This window comes from Grus americana, chromosome 2 (genome assembly GCF_028858705.1).
Source record: "Grus americana isolate bGruAme1 chromosome 2, bGruAme1.mat, whole genome shotgun sequence".
Classification (NCBI taxonomy): domain Eukaryota; kingdom Metazoa; phylum Chordata; class Aves; order Gruiformes; family Gruidae; genus Grus; species Grus americana.
Window position 1 is genome coordinate 98,556,970 of NC_072853.1, and position 20,280 is coordinate 98,577,249.

The following is a 20,280-nucleotide window of genomic DNA, read 5'->3' on the forward strand; positions in this document are numbered from 1 at the left end:
ATTCTAACTGTGTCTGTCTGGTGTGTGGAAGCTTGGACATTTTTTATGTAGCAGTATTTGTTGGAGCCTCCCCTAATGAGTAGAACAGCCCAGGCCAGCAGCTCTTCTCACTGCCCCCGTCCTTTCCATCAGCAGCTCAGCTAGCAAATTCTTTTTTTTATTGTAAGCAGAGAGCTCGTGAGATCGGTTTAGAAAAATGAACAGAGAACTCTGAGAGGAGGGGTTCCAGTTTATATGTTCCTCCTAAAAAGCATTTTTTCTAAACCATATTCTAATAGTGATCTGCCTAGAGTTAGTTCTTCCATAGCTACCACATCTTTTTGTTCTAGATGATGTTATTCTTCACTAAACCACATGATTCAGTTCTTTGTACATCCTCTTGCCAGTCGGTGACTCCTGTAGAGCAAAACAGGAGGGAAGGAGTTGTTCTAACGATATTCAGCCTAAGCTTCTTTCACTGTAGGAGGAAAAAGGACGTTCTAGAGACCCAGCATAGATGTGTCTAAGCACATTTGGCTGTCACTGTATGTCTGTACAAGCTGGCCCTTTATGTTTGGTGTCATATTAGTAATTTGTGTCAGTTGGCTCTGGTTTTTTTGGTGTCATTTGCATCACCGTTTTATGGCACGTTCTTTGCTGCTGTACACAGAGAAGACCCTGTATATTGACGTTAGTGACTGTGTGGTGTTGTCATTGAAAACAGTTCTGTTTGCCTACCTCCTGTCCACTCAGGCTGCCCTCACAGCGTCTGTGGAGACATACCTGCCCTACATGTAGGATAATCTTCAAAGGATTTTTCCAGTCTATCTCAAGGCTGACAATAATAGAATCTCACACACACGTGCATGCACACACATATGTATGTGTATTTATATGCACGTACATATAAGCATACATACATGTATATCTTTCCACTTGTATTGTGGTGGAAATGTGCTGCAACATTCAAATTAAAAGTATTGCTTTTGTGTGTGTTAGGTACGTACGATAGCAGAAGCATCATTATCTGATAACTTTTTGGGGCAGAATTCTGAAATCCTGGTTATTGATGGACAGTACTTTCAGGTGTTGCTGTTTATACAGTTCAAGGAATCTGCATCTTGCCTCAAGATAAATAGTTAAGACATCACTTTAATGTGAAGGTTATGCTGCCTAATATAGCATCCTTATCCTCTCAGTTTGAAAATATAGTTGCAAAGCGCAGAAGCCTTCTTTTATAACAGCCTGTGTTAAGAGTCTGTAGTAACAGTCTGTCAGTATTGAACTGGTTCAGTAACTTTAAATTCTGAGAGTCGGGGGGGGATATACATGCAATATTTCATGTGTGTGTTTGTTTTACGCTCAGCTGAGCTAGATGCTGAACATGCACAGAAGGTTTTGGATATGGAGCACACCCAGCAGATGAAGCTAAAGGAGCGTCAGAAGTTCTTTGAAGAAGCCTTCCAGCAGGACATGGAGCAATACCTTTCTACAGGATACTTGCAGATAGCAGAGAGGCGAGGCAAGTTTTAAAATACCTTCTGTGTAATCCACAAACTCACAACTTGGAGAACATTGTTGAGGGGTCAGAGTCTGCAACGGTTTTAATGTTTATAGCTGATGCATTGCAGTGTCTAAATTCTTCCTTGGTGGAATTGGAACTTCAGATAAGCTCTTTAATAAACTTTGAGTTGCAGGGGAACTAGACAACATAGAAAATCAGTCAGATGCTCTGCTCATTGTCTGAGGAAATGCAGAGCACTGCAGTACATCTGGAACAGCACTTCTCTCTGCAGCTGAAGAGTGCATCCATACCTAATAAAGACATGGATGGAGGTGGTGCTTTCTGTCCACTGGAGTTCCAAAGCCTGGGGTTGTCACCTGGCAGGAGGTGCCTCAGGAAATTTTTGAAGCGCAGAGGAAAGCTCAGTGTTGTGTTTCGAAGCAGTTCCCAGGCGGTAGCTGTTTCCATTGTCTGTGTAACATACAGAGTATGGGATGAGGGCATAGGAGATCAGATTAGGCACTCTCCTTAGTATGAGATGACTCAAGTCTGGCATCTCCCGAGTAGTTAAAGCACATGAATGCCATAGACTACAGACACTTCTGTGTGGGAGGTATCCATCTGTTGGGCCAAAATGTAGGGATTATAGGACCAGAAAGAAAGCAAGCAGGAGATTACGTCACTCGTGTCAGGAAAAAAATGTAGAGATTCTGTCCCTGCTCCGAGACCAGTTCTGCTGTGATTTATAATGTCAGAGCAGGGAATGCAATCCAAGATTTCCATTTCTCTGCATGAATGCTATAAATGCTCATCTGTAAGATGCGCTAGATGGGTTGCTAGGACAGCCTTCTGGGAAGTGGGATGTGTAAGTTTTAAATTCCTTTGGTCTAGGAAAGAATTGAGTTTGGGTCTCCTACTCTCTCTCTATAGAGAGAACACTAAAAGCAGGCATTGTCCCTGGCTAGTTAGTACTGGATACGTGGCTGTGTTAGAAAGTTAGAATAGCTAACTTTCTGAACTTCAGCTTTGCAGTATAATGCAGAACCTGTGTATATCAAAGCAACGGTTTCTGTGAAGAATTTGATCCTAGAGCTATAGTATACTTGAGGGGGGAAAAAAACCCCACCAAATGATGTCTCAGTTCACACGTAAAGGCTTTTTAATAATTACACTATTAATTTAGATAAACCATTAAACTGTTCATTATAATATTTGATGTTATATATATGCAGCAACTGGACTTAAATATGAGTACCCCTGAACTTATTTTTTCTGTTTGTATGCTTTATTATTCAAGGAAGAAGATGCTCATCCAAGTATTTAATTCCCTTGTGAATTGTTGGTATTGTCACATTAATAATGTGAAATCCCTATGCTGAGAGAAGATACTGGGCATCAGCCTAGGTTTTACATACTACTGTCATTTATTAGACTGGGTGATTGAATGAGGAAGAAGAATGGGTGCTCTGTTAACATTAATCCTTCATGTGCATTTTCATGTCCCTTTCTGTATCGACATTTAGTGATTGTGTGTTTAAATGTGATTGGTTTTCTCTGAGAAGACTTCTAGTTGAGAGAATTGGAAAGGAGTGTTATAAAATGGAAAGTTTCAGCCTTTGCCCCCTGAGCCCCATCCTAGCCTATTTCTGACAATGCTCTTGCAATAAATACTGTTGGTAAAAATGTTTTGGTTTACAAAAGCAGTAATGGACATTCGTTTCATGGCAAAGATTGCACAGAGTGCTCTTGGATTGGGGCTGAGATTGCTGCTGAGCAGCAATCTAATGTGGGTGTGCTCCTGCTGTATCTAGTTTAATTATTACTAATGCATACAATTGTAGCAGCTATTGAAGCCTTTATAGGTAATAACGTGATGTAGCTCAGTTTGCTCATTGCACTATATTTTTACTACAGAACCGATTGGAAGTATGTCTTCCATGGAGGTGAATGTGGACATGCTGGAGCAGATGGACCTAATGGACATGTCTGACCAAGAAGCACTTGATGTCTTTTTAAACTCAGGAGGCGAAGACAATAATATGCTTTCTCCCATGCTGGGTATGGTATTAGTAATGACAGCGTGCTTAGAGACATAGTGATAAATCACCAGATTCGCTCTAATTTGTAATGGATGATGGTATCTCATAAAAACATGGCACTTTACTTAGATTGACTATTTTTCATTAGTGGTTTTGAAAACATTAACATTTAGTTGCAGTACAAGGGAGCTTGCTGCAAAAGTACTTGGTATTTCTGGACTGACTCTCTTTTCATCCAGTTACTGTAGCTTCATGTTATATTTGTCACGGTACAGATAGGTGATGTTTTACATACTGCTTTTAAGGTGTGTTTTTTCTCAATGTAAATTGGAGAACATTTTAACAAACATCAACAGAATGTTTGTGGTAATTAGGTTTTTATTTTTAAGACTGCCTTCTTAGAATTTGTCTGGAACTTTGGCATTTTGAAGTAAATTCAGACCAGTTGTATAGTGTAAGATCTTCAGGGAGAGAGATTCAGAGACGTGGTTCAACCCAGCAGTTCATATCTATAAAACATGACAATGTTCTGGAAGCTTCTGAACAGTGATTCTGATACTGCAGCTCTTCCATGTGGCCTTCTTACTGCTAGTAACGTCAGTTAAATTGGATTGAATTAATCTTCATCCAAAATTTGCATACATGTTCTGATGAACAAAACCAGATTTACGTTTTGGCAAGTTGTGGCATGATGAAGGATCTGCTTAAACCAGGGAATTAGTAATATGGGATCTACCAGGGAAGCTTGTTTTCTTAATTAAAAACTTTACTACTAAAATGCCTTTTCCCAAAAGAGCCAAAATAAGTTTTCTTGGGGGAGATGATGAAGCTCCTTTAAATGTAATTTTGATTTCTTTTGAAAATACAGGTTAGAGTATTTTTTGTAAAAGTACTTACAGTGAAGAAACAGTATACTTTAAATCCTATCCTATATTTTGGGATATGTAAAGAAAAATGTTAATGATATCCTGGGGTAGTTTTCTTACTCCCGATGTAAAGGTGGTAATTACCTGCTGTGAACACAAAAAGCTTACGGTAAGTAGTCAAGGCACACTTGACTACTAGAGGTCTTCGTGTTTTATTGCAAAAACTAAATTCAGATGGCCGGGTTTGGATAGGCATCCAGTTCTTGCATTATGAAAGTTGATCATGTTTTGAGCATGCAAGTAATTACAACGTCTAGGACTGTTGAATTTCCCTCTGAATTAGAAGGGATTTTTGTGCTTGCTTAAGGACCTTGCCCCCTAGTATCAAGCCAAATACACAATAGTCTTCGTTCTCAGAAAAATGAGATGACTTAAAGATAACTCTTCATTTTGCTGTCAGTGGAGAACTGGGTTGGTCAGGGCAAGATTTGTTTCACAATGTTACTGAACACCACAGACTACAGGTAAGCTATTTTAGTAACTGCTAAAAATGAAAATCAGCTCAAGACATTAAAATGTTTTCAAATTTGTCTTGCTATAAACATTGCCAGCTTATGGACACCGGTTTTCAAACATTGCATGATAGTAAGTTGAACTGAAAAATTTACTCTCCTCTGCCACTGCAGAAAACTCCGTGTCTTGTGTAACACAATCTAATGCATGCTGGTGTGCACAGCATAAAGACAGGTGCCTTTAAAAACATCTTCCTAGTATCACTTGTGTTCAGCAGAAATTCACGTGCTACCTGCGGAAGCAACTCAGTAGGCCTGCTAGACATCCTGGACTGATGCAGCCGGTTGGAGCACAGGCTGTTTTCAGTCCAGGCAGGTTGGTCGGCTGTCAGAGTTGTGAACGTTGGACCAGACGTTTATCAACTTGTGTTGGAGACCTGCTGAGGGCGTGGTTCCCCCTGGAGTTCCTGGGTCCCAGAGAAGCTAAGACAGTGTCACATACGGGACTATGTGAGGGTGGTGAGGCACTGGCACAGGTTGCCCAGAGAAGCTGTGGATGCCCCCTCCCTGGAAGTGTTTAAGACCAGGCTGGATGGGGCTTTGGGCAACCTGGTCTAGTGGAGGGTGTCCCTGCCCATGGCAGGGGGGTTGGAACTAGATGATCTTCAAGGTCCCTTCCACCCCAAACCATTCTGTGATTCTATGACTACTTTCTGTCCCAGTTTAGGTCCAGAATTTAAGATTGCATCTAGTTAGGACAAGAACTGCCTGAGCAAAGGTGTCAGTACAAGCAGCTTCTGTTGCCTCCAGATGCTGTTGTGACTGTTTTCTTGTTACAGTTTAACTCGGATACTCCTACAGGGGACTGGTCACAGGGCAATGCAGTGTGAACTGCTCTGCAAACTGCTGTAGCAGAGGTCGTGGTGCAGTGATCAGCTTATTTCCATCTGACCCTCTTGAAACCTGTTTCTGTGAAATCTCACAGGATTTTTTTAGGAGTATTTTCTCACTAAGGTTACTCAGCACTGAAGCTGGGTGCCTGACTATGGAGAAACCCGTGTTAGGCATAGTAGGGAAGGAAAAAAGGGCTCTATTTGGCAGATCATATAGAAAAAGTGTTTAGATGTTTCCCTATTTTTTTTTTTTTTCCCATCTTACTTGCTGCTGGGAAGTGTCCAGAGGAAGAGCTGAGATAATTTTGAAATCTGAACTCTCAAACTGCAAGCAAACACCATGGCAATGCACTTGCTTAGAAATCTTTTTGCATAGGATATGGAGGAACCCCTGTCTTAAAATCCCATTCCTGTGCCTTTGAGCTATATTATAACTTTACCAGAGGAATTTTTTCATGCTGTGGGCAAGAACTTGTTTTGCTTCTGCATCTTAATTTTTAGTCAAAACTGGAGATTACTATTATATCTCCCAATTACTTTTTTTTTTTTAATTAGGTTTATTTATGTCATTCTGTTGGCTAGAGTTTCTCTGGAGGATTTTGCTGTTGGTGATGATTCTCAGCACATGCTGAAGTTTGGATGGACTTTATCAAAGTCAGAGTCAGGAGGCTTAAGTGGTCTTGGCTAACAGGCAAACTGTGTCTCTTAACAGAGTCAGGACTTAACGGTCCTTACCTTACTTCATCTCAAGCGTTAGCAATACTAGAAGAAGCAAGACACATACCATCAGAAACAGCTCAAAACCAGCCTGTGGATCAACTTCAGAAAATCCAAAAGGCAGCTTTGTGTTTTGGGAGGGGTTTTGACAGTGTTTTGCAAAAGATGCAAAATGGCCTGAATGCAACTCATCACCCAATGTTGAGCTCAGTTAATGTATTCTCTTCTGACTTCGCTTGCTGAGCCACAGCTTGATTGTTGTTTTTCTTTTTCCAACTCTAAGGGCCTGAGTCCAACACCTACGTCAATGAGATAAGTCTTCAGGTTCCGAGCCAGTCTGAGTTACGACAGAAACTGTCTTCGCTGTCATCAACCTGTACTGATTCTGCCAGCCAAGAGGCGAGTGAAGGAGAGTCGCCAGTTATTCAGTCTGATGAAGAGGAAGTTCAAGTGGACACTGCTCTTGCTGCTGTAACTGAAAGAAAGGGTGCTTCAGATGTTAGTGATGAAAGTGACTCTCAAACTATTTGAATCTTAAAACCATATCCTTTAAAGAATGACTTCTGAATGAATGAACAAGTGAATGAAAAGCTTGCCTGTGTAACAATTTGCTAACCAAGCAGAACAGCCAGATCTTTTTACTTAGTAATACCGCCTTTTTACAGAATTGCCAGTCATGTGGAGGTTGGTTTTTTTTTAAAAAAAAAAAGCCTAAAGCACACACACTTTAACAGTAGTCTTGGGGCTCAGGGGAGCAGTGAAGCTGTTGTATATACTATGTATAAGAGAATTAATGGGGAAAGATACAAGTTACTTTGACCACTAACCTTTAAATGGCTGATTGGAAATACTTAGCCTTGATGTGTAATACTGAACCCAAATTGTTCCTTGCATGTTTTCAGCTGCTGCAACTGAAGATTTAGGATCCGAACCAAAATGACAAGTTATTTTCTACTCTTTACTACCTACTGTCTGCCTACTGCCTTTGTCTACTAATGCAGCACCGTCTACTCTCTCACACTTCTTATTCAGGACCAACTTAGTTATCATAGGTGTTAAGGAAAAAAAATAGAAACTGAAAAAGAGGAGCCATGCATATCGAAATGTTACACTCCTCGTGGAGCAGATTTCTTAGCATTGTATAAACTTACTCCTCTTTCAAGATAAAATAAAGTATTTCTATCCCAACCATGTCTTTTACTTGATTACCCAAATATTTTATTTATGATAGTGAACAGAGGAGACTAATTCAGTAATCAGGGGAAACAAAAAGGTTATTTATACTGAGCACCAGTGTAATTTACTTTTCCATGGTAACAGCTGTTTGACTACACTGATGCAAGCCACCAGTTTAAAGGAAATAAACCTGAATGAATTATAAATTAAGTGCGTACGTTTTATAAACCTTAGGACCTATAGTCAGTATCATCTTGCTGCCATTTCTCCCTGCAGTCATTTTTCTCTCTAAGATCGAGGTCTAAACGTGTCTAACACCTGTTTCTTGTCAAGTCTCACACTCTATTTGCAGGGACCTGCTCTCCTTTGAGAAGGCTCCTGGCTCCTGCTCTTCATGCATGGAGGGAAGGAATGTAATCAGAAACAGCGTAAGTAAAAGGATGAGCTGTGACGTAGATGATCCCTTCCCCAGCCCTGCCCTGACGAAGCTGATGGTTGGGAAGGAGGCACCTCCTGCTGCTCGCCAGCTGGGAAGCGGCCACTTCCCTTAAGGATTCACTCCATCTCCTGCTATACCTGGCAAAGTGTTTCCTGGCCCCTCTCTGGGAAACGAAAGCTGGACGCTCACTACCTGCAATTGGACCTTTGCTATTTAACAAGGCAGTTGCTGAAAGAAATTGTTCTTGAAGGAGCTTAACTTTACTCACTTTCCAGAAGACAGACAAAATGTCCAAAAAAGTTTTTTTTTTATTAAACCTCGTAGTACAAACCTGGAAAGTAAACAAAAAACTGGCAATAAACAACATGAAGTCTTTCCTTACAAGGAAAGAGAGCAGAGCAGCGCTAATAAATTAAATGTCAAACTGTAAGCCATAGTCAGAAGTTTACTGTCAAGAGGGAAAAGTACACAGCAAGGCCATAAAAACCAGACAACCACATTTGAAAACACTTGACTCTGTTTATGTTATTGTTAAATATTCCAAAACAGTTCAGTCTTCTGCAACAACAACCAACAAATTGTATTATAGGACTTTCCTGACAGTCACCACTGGCAAGCTCAGTGCAATATGGGTAGCTACGGTATTGTTGAATTCAATTACGAAACAAAACAGTTTGTGAAAACATTTTCCCTTTTTTATTCCACACATACTGTACACACAACCAGAAAAGGGCAACAGCTACTCCATTATTATTTTTTGTTGTTGTTCAGTGATGTAAGCAGCACTTATAAATGTTACAAGAAAAACCCTGTAAGCATCCAATCCAACCGATGAAGAAAGTGAAACGTAAGGCTTTTCTTCATCTTGTCTCTTCGCCATCCCTCCCCCCACCCCAAGAAAAGGCTCAAGTATTTAAAAAAATTTACAGGCATATGTACAAAAGGTGTGATTTTCTTTTTTGTTTTGTTTTGTTACAACATGAAGAGAAAAAAATAGACAAGATGAAAGCAAATGCATTTTCACATTCAAAAGAAAGATGCAGACCTGCTAGTGGCTCTAAAGGTGATCATATAATGAAACAAATTTGAAACAAAAATTAATGCTTGACTGTGTAAAGGTGTGAAAAAGAGCAGTGGAATGGAAATGGAATGTTAGAAAGATTGCACGTCTATGACAAAAGAAGCACTTATGGCTTCAATCACTTTTTTCTTTTTTTTCTTTTTTCTTTTTTTTTCTTAAAGGATGCTATTGAAGGGTTTTTGATAAAGTAGCCAACAGCACCAAAAAATAACAGAATGGATTTCCTAATGAAATCAGGCACAGTTTTCCCTCACATGACTCCTCAAGGCAGGCAGTCTTTTTTCCTCCTTTTTTTTTTTTTTTAAATTTTTTTATTTTTCCCCCTCAAAACAGATGCATAGTGATGTGCTGGTAAAAGAGAACATACTCCAAATCTCCTCCTTTTGCCTACAGTTAGGAAACAAAGTCCATCTTCAGCTGCCATAACCTCCCAAAGAAAGTGTGTATTCTCCAATTTAAAAAATTACAAAACTCATCTTGCTGTGACAGAATAAAAGACAGCCAAAGTAAAGCAATTTCTTTCAAGTTTTTGTCTCCTATCCCTTTTCTCTCTAGAAAAATCTGCTCACATGACTGGAGAACAAATTATAAAACACATCAAACTTTAACCTATTCAAAAAATGGGTTAAAAGCCTTTTTTTTTCACAGTTACCAAAAAGGCTTTTTATTTTTCAGCCATAGGGACAGTACAAATTAATATTTTATCAGCCCCTTGCCGGTTTAAAACAGTGAACATACGGCAGTTTAAAAAAATCAGACTGCTGTATCTATCTAGTCTAGGTACAAAAAAAAATTCAACAGTTTAATGCTAAAACAAAATTAGTTCTCTAAAACCAGAAGAAAATCTTCTTTAGAGCTAGTGCAAAGACAGCTTGTATTCTACAGCAAGTACTCCAAACTATGGTATAATAATTACAAAAAATATATATAAATTGACAAAATGAGAGTGTTGGCATCTTCAGGATTAACTTGAAGCACTTTTGGATGAACTGGAGGATGAAAGCCTAGATGATGGCACGTCAATTGTCGCTCTCTTGCGAGGTCCTCTTTTTGGTGTAGGCTTGCTGATACAGTTCTCAATGCTGCCATTTTTACCAGATACTTTTCCACAGATTTGATTGACTAGACTGATTATTTGTTCCTGTTCAGGAGGTGGGGAAAAACAAAACACAAATTAGCATCTGCTCTTTCTCCAGTCACTTCTGATGGAGAGAGGTAGTGCTGCTTTTTTGACCGAAAGCACCTAACTAACTGAGGGGAAAAAAAAAAAAAAAAAAAAATCTATGTATTCACAAACTCTGCAGAAGCTTGGCTCATATACTACTACTTTGCAACCAGGAGTTTGGTAAAAAGTATGTGTAGTAGCCCAAGTAGTGCCCTTTCCGAAGCTTCCCCCCCTCCAAGCTTAAAGGTGGCAATCAGGAGAACTAGGAATGTCTGAACTCTGGCCACTAAGCAAGGCTAAAGAAGCCGGGCTGCAAGGTTACTTCACTAGGGTCAGAAGTTTTCTTCAGATACAATTTAAAACCCAACGCTAAACAAAGTTATAGATGCCATCAATTTAAACCCACAGTAACAGTGCTTATCATTTACTATTCACTAAATATTTCTTTAAAAGAAAAAGATTCTACTTTTCCCCTGAGTGTTGTCATTGGTTACAGGATGCTTATTTCATTTAATGCTTTTTGGGATCTCGGTGCCCTGAGCCCCCCCACAAACACAGCTTGCTGCCACACAGAAAAAGGGCTACAGGTCTGCGGTGCTGTGATGAGCAAGACACGGGAGTCCTGGAACTGCACATCACGGTGCCTTGGCTACAACGCCACGCAGGGATTGGATCAAGCTGCGAGGAGGGAATGGCTTTCTGAACTGGCTGTCCCATCCTAGTAAGACTGTTGAGAAGTTACTTTTGGGCAAAGCTGAAACAGCTTCTCAATTAAGTTTGCCCAACAGTTAAATAGCTTTAACAAATGGCATTTGGCATGCAGGTTATCTCTCTCCTCCATTCACAGCCCTCAAAAAAAAAAAAAAACCAAAAACCCAAACCCCAAAAAACATAATAATAACCAGGCACGCAGTTAGTATCTTTCAGAAACATAGAAACTTTGTGACAGTTTTTTACATTTAAAAAAAAAACAAAACCAAAAACATCATCCAGTATTGAAGGAGAGGTTTTCTTGTCTTTCCTAACACAGCCTAAAGTACCTACTTTGTAATTACAAAAGCTAGTGAAAATAATTATTGTATGTGATTCTGCTGGATAGAGTGGCTTTGAAAACCTCCATAGAATTAACAGATCTGTGAAAACACAGGATGTAAGGGACTGAATAATCTCAAGAGAAATATATTAAAATTTTTGAATAACTTCCTGAAACTCTTTGGTGTTTATCGCATTACAAAGGCAGTTTCACTGTTGTCTGAGCTTCTCAGGTTGTACTTATTTATATCTACAGTACCTGGCACCAGAACAAAGTCCACAATTAAAAAAAAGAACAAAGCCACAAGGCCATGATCTTCCCCAGATTTACTTTCAGTTTTTTTTCCCCCATACCTCTGTGCACATGCATCAGAAACTGCGAAGAAGCCCATCTCAAAAAGCCACCTGTATCAGCACTGATCTTCAAGAGCCAATTTTGTAATTTCTCCCACTATCCACAGCTCTGGCAGACAATGAAATCCTCCCCCACTCTCTATTCCCCTCCCCGCAGACAATGGAGAGCTGGAGCTGCCTGGGCAGGTGACGAGGCATTACTTGACCGTACTGCAGCGTAGCATTGGCCAGAACCGAGGCACAGTCCTACGTCACCAACTTGACTTCTGTGATAATCCACTGTCACCTTGGCTTGAAGCCATTGCCGGACCTCTCATCTACAACTATTCTACAAGTTTGCCTTAACGAAGGTTCGGGCTGGACTGGAGCACGTCAGCATGAACTTTCAGTTCCCAACAGAAGTTCTCCCAAAGCACAGAAGTTACCAAAATTAACCAACGCACAGCCTCGTGTGTCCTATCGCACCCCAAAGCATTAAATGGCTTCTCTGTCCCGTAACACACTCGTGCAGTTTGTGCTTCAGGTTTCATTTTTGTAATCTTGTTTCGGCTATTTCTTTTACTTAGCTCATAACAAAGTGCTTTCTTCCCCCATACCAAAAAAAAAAAACCCAAGGAGCAAAGCAGAGTCTCCTGAGGTCTCGGTAGGACAAAGGCAGAGCCAAATCCACTCCCAAGTTTTCAGTATCAAAGCTCACCAACACGGCAAAGCTGTATCGTACAGACCTCATCATAACGGTACATCATTTTCAGTCCCCGACAAGACTTCTGTTTTTCCACATGCCGCAGGGCACACTCCAAGCAGAAGACAACATTTTCATTCTCCTGTACAACCTATATAAAAATGCAGGGGAGGGGGGGAAGAAGCGCAGTCAGCTCCAAACTGTAGCCATGTTACGCACACAGGATTGAATTATTGTGTGAATTAGTAAACCTGTATTTTACTACAAGTTAGTAGAAGGAGGCGTAAACAAGAAGCATTACACATTGTGAAATGATTTAGAATGTGGAAGTAGTAGTACATATCCCTTTTTGAGTGCTAACGTTGGCAAATACATAGAATTTCTAGGAAAACCACCAATAGTAATGAAATCCAAATAATGATATATGCATAAAGTGTTATTGGTATCTAATACATAGCCTAAATATTTCCTGAAAGCAGCTGTTTGCCACTACTTTAAATGCTGACTTGAAGAAGGCTAACACCAGAGGCTTGCCCACAGATTCCCCAGCTCCCGCCTCATTCAGCAGAGGTCCCGGTTGCTCCGCTGGCTGCCTGCGACACCCGCACTTTCAGCTCGGAATGCAACAGCCAAGTTGACCTTTTTGTCCCTTAGAACCATTAAGAAGTGACAAAGCAATTTTTTTTTTAAACAAAAACATTTTAACATTTTAATGTTACTTCAAACTAGTCCTGCTTAAACTATAAACTCCGTGCATTCTATCCCAGGCAGGGAAATGGCTACATCTCATCATTTAACGGTTACGTTGTCTTTCCATCAAAACCCTAACATTCTGGACTCACACACACCGTATTACGTTTATTTAAATGCCTGATCTTGGAATTAAGTAAGTGGTACAGAAGGTTGTGGGAGGGGCTTTGGATATTTTTAATGAATTGCTGTATTTCTAGGCATTCTGCGTACAGCTAAAAACCTGAACACGTCGCTATGGTGGTTAGCACACCTTCAAAAGCCAGTAGGTGATTACTTGTAAAAAGAGAGAAAGTTTATGGTCATGACTCGTATTTTTTGAACAGACGGGTCAGCAAACAGCATCTTAGCTTGATTGATAGACAGGATACATCTACCCTGCAATTTGACTTGCAGGGAAACTGTCACAGCAGGGGCTGTAGCTGCATGCCTGAGACCCAGGGCACGTATTTGAGTTGGTAGCTCATCCTGAGAACTGTGCTGCCATGGCTTACTACGACTGGCAGCCTGCAGGTATCTTTGTTACCCTTCCTAGTGCAATGCAGACACGCTCGTGGGCAGCCGAGTGACTAGTTTATCCCTTCTGTACAGGGGGAGGGAAGCCAGCTGACACTAACGGTTGTCTTCTGTCACTGCTGCCTAAGGCAACGAATGTTCTGACACAAACTAAATCAACATCGCTGCATCTTGCGTGGAGAGCACGAGAGAGACGACTCTCTAGTCGTGGGCTGTCTCTCAAATGCCGATAGTCCATTATAGTCCATTAAAACAGGGGGGCAGTACCCCAGCGGAGCCAAAGGATTGTACTCACCATGGAAAGATAGCACAGGTGCTGACAAATCTGACATCTCCGCTCTGACGTTTCTAGCTGCAACCACTTTCGAGGCTTTTTCTTTCCATCCATCCCCGTGCTGCTGCTGTCATGGCTGCCATAACGCGCTGAAGAATGGAGACCCGCCTCGTAAAGCTGCCGCCGCTGCCTCAGCTCCGTGTCCCTGTGAATGTTTTATGCAATTAGACATTGGCATTGCCTCATACCACCGCAAAGCCACGTATAATCACCCGTTTGCCACGATCGTCACTGAAACCTTAGCTGCACACAGCAAAGCCCTGAGTGTTGTTGGAGGTTGGTGTCATTCCCTACGCATGGTGAGAGACAGCCAGCACCACAGAAATGCTGCCTAATTGCAAAAGCTATCTCCGGATTTTAACAGCGACCACGGTATCAAGCCAGTGGTTCTCAAACTGCTCCACAGAGAACTGGGGACTGCTGAGGACTTCCTGGAGGTCGATGGGTGCTCAGGGACATGTGGAGAGTCGGGAGATGTGGCTAACATGACTGTCATTCCTGAAGTTGCCAAAAGCCACCTTGAGGAGGAGGAGCCGTTGCTGTCAGGAGTAACATAGCCACCTTCATCAGGAGGCGGAGACGAACCAAGGACCTGCTGCCATGAGGTGCTTCAGGCAGGGAAGGGGGAGCAGGGCAAGTGATTGTGCCAAAAGACGAAGATCTTGCTGTACACCCAGGGGAGAAAGAACGAGATGTCAATTAAGAGTAAAGACTAAGCCCTCCAGCCGCCCTTCACGCACAGCATCCGCAAGGTGGACAATACTTCCTATGCTGAACTATACAGCATTAGGAGAGCAGGTCAGGTTGGAGCTGAGTGGAAGACAGCAAGTGTGGAGTGAGCTGAGCAGATGGAAGGGGAGAATAAAAAAGCTCACCACCAGGCACAGCTGAAGATGGGTGGAGAGCCAAGCTAAGCAAATGGCATGGGCAAACTGAGCAACCAAGGCAGATCAGGAGAGGAGGCAGCAAAAGACACAGAATGAACAAGCAAAACAATACAAAGGAAAAAAAAATATGGTACAGTGTTCCACTTTGGTTGTTTTTTTTCAGGTTTTGTTGTTTGCGATTTTGTTTTACATAAGCAGCCACAGGAAGGACCGATATCCTCCAGAGAATTCCAACCTAAGCATAAGAACAAGTTTGAGAACCACTCTGATAGAGGTCGATGTGGTGGTCTAACAGCAAGCACCAACATTTCTGTTTCACCTTTCGCACTTGCAGACTTTTCCTCTTCAAGGGAGAAGAAAAAAAAATAAAAAGCACTCGGAAGTGATTATTCTCACAGGGGAACCAGCTGCAGGTAAAGCAGTCAGCACACCTCTTTGTATTTCTTTCTGAACACTAAAACAACACATGGGCTGTTTTCCCCTTCAATATGTCACTGGAAATTTTCCAAATGAACATGCTAGTTAGTTAAATACAGTTTGTAGATTCCATTCATCAAAACTTTCTTGACATCTCGAGTATCAGTTGTCACAAACTTGAAAGATAGGTAGCAACTACATGGTAGGGAACAAAAGAGAAGATCATTACACAGGAAGCCAGGCAACATTATATTTTCTTTTTTTACCTATCTTAAGAGAAACCTTAAACATTTTTCCTTAATACTGGAGAGAAAAAGGAGCGTGAAGTTTTCTTTTCTTTAGAATGTTCAAGCTCTAATGCAAGATGCGTTAGCACCCATGCGTAAGCTGCTCGCTTACTCAGTGGTTTAAATCAAGACAACTTTCTGCATACAAAGTACCTTCTACAACCGCAGGGTAACAATCTTGATGCTGAAGACATGGGTTCCTGGTGCAAAACCCATGACAGCCATGGACTGATAGCGGCTGCTGATGCCAAGAGGTTGAAAAACTGAAGAAAGTTATTTAACCGCTTGGCACCATGTAGCTCATCTAATGCATCAGGAAGTCTCAACTCTCAGCACCAAGAATCAACAAAATAAAAACCCAAGGCAAACTGTAGTTTTAATTCAGTGATGGTGCCCAAAGTAGGGAATTCTTAGAGTAAGACATCCTAACCACGGGCACATTCACATCAGATACAGCCAAAGAAACTGCTTCTTCCACGTGTGGCTGTCTTCAAGTATGTTTGCTGGGCTTTGGCTTGGTTAAGTAGGTGCAAGACATGCGTCTGAAATGGTTACTTACGTCATCCACCTCTGGAGTCTGTCAATGAAAATAAAATAGGTACAACAGGCCCCCCAATTCGTTACCTGAGCTCTCCAAGAAGTGATGATATCGTACTCAGAGTCGGTCCATTTTCCTTTTTTGCTTCTGCTGTTGCAATCTGATAAAGCAACTTTTCCATTGAAAATGGTTTGGCTATACGTCGTCTCTTCATTTCCTGGGACAGAAATCGCCAAATTAGTTCTTAAGCAAATTTGAAAATAAGTTATCTAGAATGAATTCCAGTAACAAAAAGTAGGCTTTTAAAACAACCAAAAGTAAGAGCTTTCTATAGTCCAAATTAAACAAAGTATTTATGCTCCTAACTTACATCCAGCACCTAACTTGACACTGAAATAAATGCTGATTATGAATCAGTCCTTTCGGTGGAAAGCCACGTGCCCAAATGCTTTGCTGAACTGGGTCTTCTGTTGAAATGACTATGAAAGAAGATTTTCTGCCCGTGCTTGGGGTGAACCAATGCTACAGCACAAAACTCGAAAACCTAAACCAAATGCATGCAACCAGTCCCAATCAACATTTTGTTTTCCTTCAAAGTCACCAGTAGAGAGCAAAAAAAGTATCTGCAATGCATGATGGCATATATGCTAAGAAATCAGACTGTATGCTATTTTTTTCTTCATAGGCTTTACTGTGAAATTTAATGCAGAGAAAAGATAGGCAAAGTCTGCATATACAAAGAGAATGAAGCAAAATGCAGGTACTCCAGTGTCACCACATTTCAGGCATACCCTTTTTTCAAAAAAGAAAATTAAACCTCATCAGTGGAAAAGACACTGTCAAGAAAACAATGCTCAGAAAAAGATGTTGAGATGTCAAGAAGATGGGAAAACTAAAAAGGCTGTCCAGGCATAGATTAGCATGCAATTCACTGAAGCAGAACACCACCTCAAAATGCTCTCCCTAAAAATTATTTCCTGTGGAGGCCAAGAGGAGTAACCCAATCACTTTGGCTCAGTTATACACTACTAGCACTCTCAGCCATCTAATCTTCTGACCTGCCTGAAGCCCAGGACTGCTGTTATTTTGCATCTGTTAAAACATCAAAAAGACAACAACTAGGGAAACAGGCAGATGCCAGGGAAAAGAGACAACAGGCAAAAGAGGAGGGTGAGTTCTTCCATTCTGCTCAGTTTTGCCTGTTACTGGTTCCTCTCTGTGTAAGCTTTTAAAGCTACGTCTTTCATTCCCGTCACTACGAACCAACTGACTTTGGTAGCTTAAACCCTTTCAATAATTCTTACGTAGGCAAATTCCCCAATTTGCTGTGCAGCTGGGAAAAGTCTAGAGTTTTCCCAGTATCTGAAGAGGTATGTTTTGTTTTATAGAGAGTTAGAGAGTTTTCAAATGATGTTAGCACTGCAGTGTAATGCGAAGGTGGCATCTCGGTTAGGAGGTAAGCCCACCAAATACCTACTCAGTATAAAAAAACCCCGAAGATTCATCTTTAATATTTTTTTTAACCTGTTTTGTAACCCTAATTACATGCTCTTGGTATTTCTTTTGTCAGAAACAATAGATTATAAAATTCACACAGCCAGGATAAAAGGCCACAGAGAAAAAAAAGGCTTAGAGAAAAAGAAATAAAAGGCTTAGAGAAAAAAGTGAGGTACGCTACTGCGGGCTGCCAGCTTGGGGACCTCCTGAGCCCGAGATGGGTCTGTGCTGCGTTTAGCACAACTCGCTGGATCTGGGCATTTATCTGAATTTCTGAATCCATGTGTTTTTCTCTTCCATACAGTATGGAAATACACAGATGAGTATTTTAAAACAGACTTTTGTTTGCTTTTGACCTACTGCCTGATCATTTCTTTTAATGACACGTTTTTCGATGTTATGAGAGACAGCGAACATTCATTTTGTAATTATCATCACCCTGCACTTGTGATCTGATCTTACTATCATATACGTCTCTCAGTCATTAATTTTCCAGGCTGAGTAGTCTTCTTATATTTAATGCAGAGGCTAATTCATACCTTTAATCATCAATCTCTTCTATGCTCTTTCTAGTTCCTCTATATTACTTTTGCAATTAGGGGACTCAGTATTGCTCAAGTATTCAAGCCACGGCCATACCAAGAGCCTACACAGAGCCACAGCTATGTTTCTGCTTTGTTCTCTATTCTCAACTTGCAATTCCTAACATTCAAGATTTATTTTTGTTTAAACCTCTCCAGAGCACTTGGCCGGCAGCTCCATAGGAATCCAAAGACCTCTTTTCTCAGTAGCAAGAGCTTGTTCAGAGCCCATTGCTGTGTCTGCCACATTAGGATTATTTTTTACTCCTGAGTCATTTAAAATTTATCAACCCATTTTCTCACTCAGTATCATGAAATCTTTCTGTAACACCTCATAGCTTTAATTTTTGCTGTCATTACCATTAATATCCTCAGTATAAAGGATTAGTTTTGCTATTCACTTCCCTTTCTAGGCTATTTATGGAAACGTTGAACTGTACTGGTCTTAGTACAAATTCCTGAGGAACTCAGAAAGAGACCTCCCTCTGTGATAAAAACTGACCATTTGTTCCCATCCTCTGCTTCTCTTTCAATCAGTTATGGTTTTGGTGCATGAACTTTCCCCTTCAACCCTCGGCAGGTGAATTTCTTTAAAAGCCTTTTCTGAGGAATCTCGTGAAAAGTCTTCCAGAAACGCTCACACACTCTGTCAACAGGATCTCTTTGGCCGTACGTCCTTCCAAAAGTTTCAAGGCCTGGGGCCATGACCTTGCTGCAAAAGCCATGTTGATTGCCCCGGTCCTGTTTTCTATGTTCATTTTTTCTTTTGGCCTTTAGCAAGTTGTTCTTCAAAATCTCTTTTTGGTCCGCATTTGTGTGTATTTACATGCAAGTTGCTAGAGTGGTTGTTTTATTTGCATTTTCACCTTTTGGACACAAAAGGGATCTTTTGGTCTCATTTCAAACAGACTCCTTTCTCCTGGTGTTTAGTCAGGCCAAGTTTAGGGGGGGTGTGCCTTTTGAAAAATTTTTTTTTTTTTTGCTAGGCAACGTGCACGTGTTGTGAGCCTCTAACACGGCATCTTTAAACAATTTCTACGCTGCATGCAAACACACAACCCTTTTTTCTGCATTCTCAGTTTAACAAGCTTCCTCGGTATTATGTGAGGCTGTCTTTTGAAATGAAACACCACAGTAGTGGGTATTTTGCATTTTACTGCTCTTTCAAGGTTCTTAATCTCTGCTCACCATCACAGCGCAGCTATTTGATAGTGATGTTTTGAACTGGGCTCCACCACAGCTGAGAAGTGAGATGACAGTTCCTTCTTGTGTGGATTTCCCTACTAGCTGCTCCCTGAAGCCATTTCAGTTCTGGCATCACACCCCGGCAAAAGCAATATCCTAGCTAGGGGGAAGAGACCAGCGTTTCCCATTACCATCGTATGTCCTGTCCTTGCAGCTTATGTCCTATAGGATAACACAGGCTACGTCTACGCACCATCCAGTGCGGCGAAGCAGGAGGAGTGGATGCACAGAGCGCTGCAGCTGACGCTGAGGACCCAAACATCCACAGGACACGTGTGTGTAAAGCCGATGGCTTTACTTCAGAGCAGGCTAGCCTGGTCTTGTGGCTACACCACCACCACCACCAGCAGTGTTTGGAGGACGTCAGGTGCACTTCTGGAGCGCTTCCTCCCATTCGGTTTCAGCTGAAAGCAACCCAGTCTGCTCAGGCTAAGATAGCTCTGTGATAGGAACTGTGTGGTGTTTTAAAGGCACGTTCCTTAACCAAAACGAAAACTTGGGGCAGGGGACACACATAGAAAGCCCCTGCCAGCACCTTGGCTGGACAGTCTGGAGCACAGCGCTAATATCGTGCTTTTCCTATTTAGGATGGGAAGGTCAGTGCACAGGGATTCTGTCACTGGAGACAGAGTTAAACCTGATTTATTTGACTGTAAGCTCTCTTCTGCATGCAGCAGTGCTGCTCCAACTGGATGAATAATTCCAGTTTTCCTGTGTACTACTTCCACTTACGGTACCAGCTGAGTCTCTTCTTTGCACCAAGTTTCTGGTAGGCCCTATACCAACCAA

The 20,280-nt window shown here is 41.3% G+C and overlaps 2 protein-coding genes across 6 annotated transcripts in view; one reads left to right on the forward strand and one right to left on the reverse strand.

Annotated features, from left to right (window-relative positions):
- Nucleotides 1–7,892, forward strand: part of DTNBP1 (dystrobrevin binding protein 1) — a 74,246-nt gene extending 66,354 nt beyond the window's left edge. The window contains exons 8-10 of the mRNA XM_054813978.1: nucleotides 1,346–1,501; nucleotides 3,398–3,541; nucleotides 6,794–7,892. Of these exons, the coding sequence (XP_054669953.1) occupies nucleotides 1,346–1,501; nucleotides 3,398–3,541; nucleotides 6,794–7,041 (548 nt within the window). The 3' untranslated portion in view covers nucleotides 7,042–7,892. The remainder of the gene's footprint in view (nucleotides 1–1,345; nucleotides 1,502–3,397; nucleotides 3,542–6,793) is intronic.
- Nucleotides 7,893–9,494: 1,602 nt separating this feature from the next.
- Nucleotides 9,495–20,280, reverse strand: part of JARID2 (jumonji and AT-rich interaction domain containing 2) — a 225,449-nt gene continuing 214,663 nt past the window's right edge. For 3 of the 5 annotated variants that reach the window (XM_054813974.1, XM_054813977.1, XM_054813973.1), the window contains exons 15-18: nucleotides 16,255–16,385; nucleotides 14,001–14,184; nucleotides 12,483–12,590; nucleotides 9,495–10,347 (exon numbers count right to left, since the gene is read on the reverse strand). In XM_054813974.1, coding sequence (XP_054669949.1) covers nucleotides 10,171–10,347; nucleotides 12,483–12,590; nucleotides 14,001–14,184; nucleotides 16,255–16,385 — 600 coding nt within the window. In that variant the 3' untranslated portion in view covers nucleotides 9,495–10,170. Of the gene's footprint in view, nucleotides 10,348–12,482; nucleotides 12,591–14,000; nucleotides 15,539–16,254; nucleotides 16,386–20,280 lie in introns of those variants that run through there. The other 2 variants (XM_054813976.1, XM_054813975.1) reach the window with 1 other exon arrangement.